At 40.6% G+C, this 7,490-nt stretch overlaps 1 protein-coding gene across 1 annotated transcript in view; it reads right to left on the minus strand.

Moving 5' to 3' along the window:
- Positions 1–7,490, minus strand: part of LOC126489103 (nuclear autoantigen Sp-100-like) — a 25,567-nt gene that overhangs the window by 10,771 nt on the left and 7,306 nt on the right. The window contains 1 exon segment of the mRNA XM_050123168.1: positions 610–766. Within this exon segment, the coding sequence (XP_049979125.1) occupies positions 610–766 (157 nt within the window).

Raw genomic sequence — 7,490 nt, forward strand, 5'->3', positions numbered from 1 at the left:
CACACACACACATATTAACTTTACTCTTAGCAGAATAAAGAGAGATTAAAAAATAACTGTGGAGTTCTGACCAATATTATCAATCCATTTTTTTCCACCAATTCCTGTCTCTCAGTTTTTCTAAAAATCACTAATTGACAAGCCTTATATTCCAATAATAGTATTGTTCTAGTTCTTTCATGATCTTAATCCTGCTTTATTGTAAGTCATTAATCACTATCCATCAGCGGTCCTGAATGATTTCTTATTTCTTTCATTTTTTTCTTTTGTGTGTATGTGGGGGGTGGTGATAGAGAGGGGTACTAGATGTAGACATAGCCATCAGAGTACAACAGATGCTAGGCAGTCAATCTATAGCCCCCCCTCCCCATTACAGTTCAGCCACACTGTCAAATCATTCACCCACTCCCACAACTACCTCCCTCAGTTAGGGAGCAGAAGCTTCTTGCTACCTTCTACGTGACAGGACAATTAACAAAGATAAGGGGTCTTCCCACACATGCATACAAGGCTTTTTAGCCATCTAGAGAAGCCTGGCATTCAGGATGCCAAACACCGGTTAATAATATGGTGCGGGGTTCCCTGGGGTGATGAATACATGTCACTTACAGCATAGGTTTTGTCGGTGATGAAGGAGCGGTCCTTGAGGCTTTCTAGGAAAGGAAACAGCTCGGGGATTGCGTGAGCTATCTCTGTTTTATTTTCCTTGAAGTAATCGAAAAATATCTCATGAAAACTTTTCTTTTTCTGGACCACTGCAAGCATGCTAAGGTGGGGAGGAAAGAAGACAGTGAGAAAATAAACAAGGATTTCCCAGCACATTTCCCATCCAGGCCCAAATGACTTCCGATGTATGGTTTTGAAAAGTAAAATACAAGACTCACATGAACACTACCAGTGAACAAAGAAAAGGAAACACTTGCCAACTTGCTACAGAAAAACAGAAAACTCTTGACACTCAAATTTAAAAAGATGCACAAAAATAAAAAGTTACAAGTTGAGGATACAGACTAGGAAACCGCCAATGAAACAGTGAAGCCAATCCAGAAACATTCACCAGGAGGACCTTTTCCAGAAATACAAGAATTATTCAACACTTCAGTCAAAGACTATGGGGCTGGAGAGATGGCTCAGTGGTTAAAAGCATTGTCTACTTTCCAGAGGCCCCAGGTTCAATTCCCAGCACCCGCATGACATCTTACAATCATCTCCAGCTCTAGGGGGTTCGACACCATCACACAGTCATAATGCAGTCAAAACACTAATGCACATAAAATAAAAATTTAAAAATTATTTAGAAAGAAAGAGAGAGAGAGAAAGAGAAGCAGAGAAAGAGAGCCAAGAACTATTTGTCACACTGATAGAAATAATGGTGAAAAATGTGTTAACTACAAAAGATCCAAAAAAGACAGTTGATAAAATTAAACATTTGTTCATAATTTTAACTCTTGGAAAACTGAGAATTAGAAAGTAAATGGATTAATTTAATGAATTATTTAGGCAGGCCTACAAACAAAATCCTGTGGCAAGCATTATACTTGAAGACAAGCTATTAAATATTTTCCCACTCAAGCTGAGTACAAGGTAAGTGTATCTACTGACACCATTTCCACTGGACATGTGTTGGAAAACCTAGCCAATAAAATAGGTGAGAAAAAAGAAATTTTAAAAAATAAACCTTAAATGAAATAACTTGCTGGGTGGTGTAGGTGCTCACCCATAATCTCAGCACTCAGGAGGCAGAGGCAAGCAGATCTCCAAGCTTGAGACCAGTTCTGGGACACCCAGTGCTACAAAGAGAAGTCCTGTCTCAAAAGAAGTAGGGAGAGAAGGAGAAGGAAAAGAGAAAGAAAGAAGAGAGAGAGAAAAGGAAGGAAGGAAGGAAGGGAGGGAGGGAGNAAGAAAGAAAGAAAGAAAGGAAGGAAGAAAGAAGAAAGAAAGAAAGAAAGAAAGAAAGAAAGAAAGAAAGAAAGAAAGAAAGAAAGAAAGAAAGAAAGATCTACCATTATTATTTTCAGGTGATTGTATACTTAGAAAAGCTAAAATAATTTGTAAGCAAACTGTTAGACTTAATTAGCAAATTCAGCACAGTATCTGGAGTCAATATCAATATGCTAAAATCCACTGCATTTCTAAGTACTAGCAAATAACAAATTGAAATAAGAACAGAAAAGCCATTTCCAGAGGTATCAAAAGTCATCACCTATAAAGATAAATCTATCAAAAAGTGAGTGATAACACAAAATGAAAGTCACAAGCCAGGCAGGGTGGTACACACATGTAATCCTTGCATTGGGAGGCTGAGGCACAGGACCAGAAGTTCAAAGCCAGCATGGGCTATACGACAAAACCCTGTTTTGATTTGTTTTGTATTGTTTTGTTTTTAAGACTTTTTAAGTTTTATGAATGGATTGTGAAAATATAGTAGATGTGCACAATGGAATATTTTACTGAGCTATAAAGAAAGGTGGAACTATGGGATTTGCGGGGAAGTGGGTGGAAACGGAAGATACTGTATTAAGTGAGGTAACTCGGGCTAGGAAAGACAAACGCTGCATGTTCTTCTGTTTACACATGTGCATTTATGCAGGAGAGACTGTGTGCTGAGCAAAGTGTGAAAGCCAGGAGAGAGGGGGAAAAGATTACAGTGTGCTGGGTGTCTTTGTGTGTAGTAGAACAATGTGAATTCAAAGTGAAAGGCGGATTCTGGGGGTGGAAAAGTATAAACGGGAGGTGGAGCAGGGAAATGGAGAGAGGGAAAGGGTAGAAGAAAAGCCAACTAAAACTATGTGTGGAAGAACAGGTAAGCCAATAATTGCTAAACTGACAAAAATTTAAAAAGAAAGTTTGAGCAGAGCACCCTGTGTGGGTGAAAAAGGTACTCCCAGAGGCCATAGATTATTAAGCAAAAATCTCAATGCCAATGGGCTACCTTCCTATGACTCATTAATCAGGGAGGCCTCTGAGACCTACAAAACAATGCAGGCAATTGCCAATCCCATTGTTTGCCCACCAGAACTAAATGATAAGATCTTACTTTAAACATTTTGTTTTATTTTTTAAAGCATTTACTTCTTTTTGTAACTATCTATACTCTTTTTCTCTCTCTCTCTCTCTCAAGTCTATGTACACTCATCCAACACTGTGACCCATTTAGAGGTTTGTTTTGTTTTGTTTTTGTTTTTTGTTGTTGTTGTTTGTTTTCATTTTTTTTTTTTTTTTTAGAACTTGGAATCTTTAATGCCCTACTTTCAGCCATGGATAGCAAAACAAGGAAATGAGGCCTGGCAGTGCTGGCACACACATTTAATCCCAGCACTCAGGAGGCAGAGGCTGATGGATCTTTGTGAGTTCGAAACCAGCTTGGTCTACAAGCGCTAGTTTCAGGACAGGCTCCAAATTTACATAGAAACCCTGTCTTGAAAAACCAAAAAGAAAAAAAAAAAAAAAACAAAAAAAAACAAGGAAATGAAATCAACTTGACATACTTAACAAACACCCACAGAACATTTTGCCCAATAAACCTAGAATAGACTTCCTTTTATTTTAAAAGCAGCTGCGGGATTAGAAACCTCCAGCTACAGCCTTCTAAATAGATTGCTGTTGTCAGCTTCAATTCATAACTACGGATGAAGCTCCAAAGAGCAAGTGAGTATCACTATGGCATGGTGGCCTGTTGCTTAGCCACAGACAGACATCTGTAGTCACCCCCTCCAATGCTCAGGGATCATAGAAAGAAGGGAGTGGACAGAGTGTAATAGAAGGGCTAAGGAAGGCGTGAAATGTTGTGTAATAGTTTCCTTGGAGATTGAAACATTCTATCCTGCAGGGAAACTCCTTAATCAAGAAGGTAAACAACTCAAAATAACTTCAGAAAATCCCTGAAACTCACCAGATTCACTCAGCCCCTCCTGCTAGAGTCGTCAATGAAAACTGAGAGTCCTGCCCGGAGGAAGTGACGCTGAGCTGTAAAGAAGACTATCAGAATATAAAGGTAGAAAAGGGCTGATGGCTGTGACAGACAGCTTCTTGGAAGAAACAGAAACGAGCTGAGCTTCCTGGAAAAGGTTTAGACCAACTGAGGCCCCAGAAAAGGACAGCCTCCAACATGTTGAGCGGCCTGCAGGTTCTCAGCTTTGTGAGCTGCCGGCTTTGTTGGGGTATAGTTTGGTGATACAGTTGTCTTTGAGGCATTTCTGCTCCTGCACCTTACCCCTCACCCGTGTTCCCATAAGTGACCCCAATAAAACTCATTGGTTCACCAAGTTGGACTTTGGTGGTATCCATACACTTTGGTCGGTCATGGATTCAGTGATGGTGAACATTATGTTCAGAGGATAAATTTACAGTGCTAGGCTTGTAAAAGCAAAATTGTTTTTAGCTTGTATAAGCCATGAGGAAGTTGCTTCTACCTTGAATGTACTCTGTCAGCTGGCAGGGAATGGAAGACTTCCTGGGGTAATTGAGCTATTCTTTTTGTTTTGTCTTTGGAGACAGGATTTCTCGGTATAGCCCTGACTTTCCTGGAACTCACTGTGTAGAGCAGGTTGGCCTTGAACTCAGATATCCTGCCCGAGTGCTGGGATTAAAGGCCTGTGCCATCACCACCTGGCTTGCTGAAAAATATTTCACTGCCTCAGCTATTCCTACAAGGTAATGGGTCACAAGATTAAACAGACTGACTGCTAAATTCCAATTCTGCATGAAATACTTGCTTGGGTGACTGAAATACTTCCTGGGCATCTGTTACTAAATCAAGCCTTGCCCAGACCCAGTCAGGATATGAGTTGATTTGACTCCCCCAAATTACAACTTTAGGGTTTTTGTCTTTATGATCCTTGGACTAATAATAACCAGGGCCTTATTCTGATTCAATCCAGTTTCTTTCTTTTTTTTTTCTTTTCTTTTCTTTTTTTGAGAAAAGATTTTATGAGAAAGGGTTTCTCTGTGTGACAGTCCTAGCTGTGCCAGAACTCAATCCTGTAGATCAAGCTGGCCTCAAACTCAGAGATCTGTCTGCCTCTGCCTCCTGAGCGCTGGGATTAAAGGCATGCATGACCACCACTTGGCTCTGGTCAGTTTCTTTTTTTGTTTATTTGTTTTTTGGTTTTGGTTTTTGGTTTTGGGTTTTGGGTTTTTGGTTTTTTGGTTTTGGGTTTTGGGTTTTTCATTTGCACTTCCACTTCTACTTTATTTTACAGATTACACAAATCCCCTCTCATTTATGAGGTTTAAATGTCTAGAACAGCCGGGCGCATGCCTTTAATCCCAGCACTCGGGAGGCAGAGGCAGGCGGATCTCTGTGAGTTCGAGACCAGACTGGTCTACAGAGCTAGTTCCAGGACAGGCTCCAAAACCACAGAGAAACCCTGTCTCGAAAAACCAAAAAAAAAAAAAAATGTCTAGAACAAAAGCCAAATGTTCTTTCACTGAGCTACACTTATCCCTTTAGAGATGATGAGCTCCAAACCAAATGTTTAAATAGAAGATGAAAGAAGAATACAGCACATTCCCCGTGAGCTAGATTATTCTCTCAACAAATAGTTCAGGTCTCTTCCACCTTATCCATCACTGGTCCTTTGTCTTCCCTTTCCCTATTTTATTCTCATTGTAATTCCACATCCTGTCACCCTGACCTTGGGCCTTACCAATTTACTCCTGAGTTACTACAACAGCCTCCTTGGAATTCTACTTCATTCTGCTGGGGCAGCCTTTATCACGCCCCTGTAAAATCTTTCACAGGCTGTCACGAAATAAAACTTCATCTGCTGACTTCAAAATCATACATTGTGAGTTGCCTCTGTTGAACTTAATTGACCCGGTTCCCAACATTCAGCCTCTTTTCCAACGAGTCACTGGCTAGTTTCTTAATTAGAAAAAACAAAAAAACAAAAAACAAAAACCTGGCAGGTTCGAGACAGAGATATCTGTGGGAGCAAACTGACTGAAGCCAGTGACCTCCATGGGAGCAGGACCTCTACTGGAGTAGGCCCGCACCAACCACCTCTGCAGGACCAGACCTGAGGCAGCAACCTCCATGGGAACAGGCCCACCACAGCAACCTCCGTGGGAGCAGGCCTAAGCAAGCTACCTCTGTGGGATAAGGTCCAAGTAACCTCCAAGTTTGCAAAGCAACCTTCGGGAATATCGAGCAACCTCTGAGAATGCCAAGTGACCACCAGGGTGACTGGAACCATGGCCGGACTCCACCATGAGGAGCAACCATCTGAGTCTTGGATCCACTGGTACTTGGATGAGTGATCACCAGAGACAAGGCCCCAGCTACACCAATCAGAGGAAAAGATGGTTAGACAAGGTAAAAACATACTCAACACCACAAAGAGCAACACAACATCAAGGAAAACTAGTGGCACTAAACCAGCAAAAATTGAACACCCAATAAAGATGAAGCAGAAGAAAATGACCTAAAAAATAATTTTAGGAGAATGTTTGAGGCCCTTAAAGAGGAAATGAAAAATTCTCTCAAAGAAATGGAGAAAAGGGGGCTGGAGAGATGGCTCAGAGGGTAAGAGCACTGGCTGCTCTTCCAGAGGTCCTGAGTTCAATTCCCAGCAACCACATGGTGGCTCACAACCATCTGTAATGAGACCTGGTGCCTTCCTTGCCAGCAGTACATTGTATGCTTAATAAATAAATAAATCTTTAAAAAAAAAAAAAGAGCAGCAAGGGCTTTTAAAAAAAAAGAAATGGAGAAAAAAGCTGGGCGGTGGTGGCACACACCTTTAATCCCAGCACTCGGGAGGCAGAGGCAGGTGGATCTCTGTGAGTTAGAGGCCAGCCTGGTCTACAAGAGCTAGTTCCAGGAGAGGAACCAAAAAGCTACGGAGAAACCCTATCTCGAAAAATCCAAAAAAGAAAAAGAAAAAAGAAAAGAAATGGAGGAAAAAGACGAACAAAAAAAATGGAAGAAATTAACAGATCCCTTAAAGAAAACCAAGAAAAAGCAATCAAACAAGTTAAACGATTAAAGACTTGAAAACCAAACTAGAGACAATAAAGAAAGTACAAACCGAAGGAATTCTGAAAACAGAAAATATGAGAAAATGATGAGGAACCACAAATGCAAGCATAAACAGCAAAATACAGGAGACAGAAAAAAGAATCTCAAGTATTGAAGATACGATAGAGGAAATAGACTCATCAGTCAAAGAAAATGTTAAATCTAACAAAAGCTTAACACAAAATATCCAGGAAATATGGGACACCATGAAAAGACCAAACCTAAGAATAATAAGGATAGAAGAAGGAGAAGAAATACAACTCAAAAACACCGAAAATATATTCATATAAGAAAATCATAGAAGGGGCTGGAGAGATGGCTCAGAGGGTAAGAGCATTGCCTGCTCTTCCAAAGGTCCTGAGTTCAATTCCCAGCAACCACATGGTGGCTCACAACCATCTGTAAAGGGGTCTGGTGCCCTCTTCTGGCCTGCAGGCATACACACAGACAGAATATTGTATACATAATA

Source organism: Alexandromys fortis, unplaced genomic scaffold, assembly GCF_014885135.2.
Source record: "Alexandromys fortis isolate MF-2015 unplaced genomic scaffold, M_Fortis_MF-2015_v1.1 scaffold_213, whole genome shotgun sequence".
Lineage (NCBI taxonomy): Eukaryota > Metazoa > Chordata > Mammalia > Rodentia > Cricetidae > Alexandromys > Alexandromys fortis.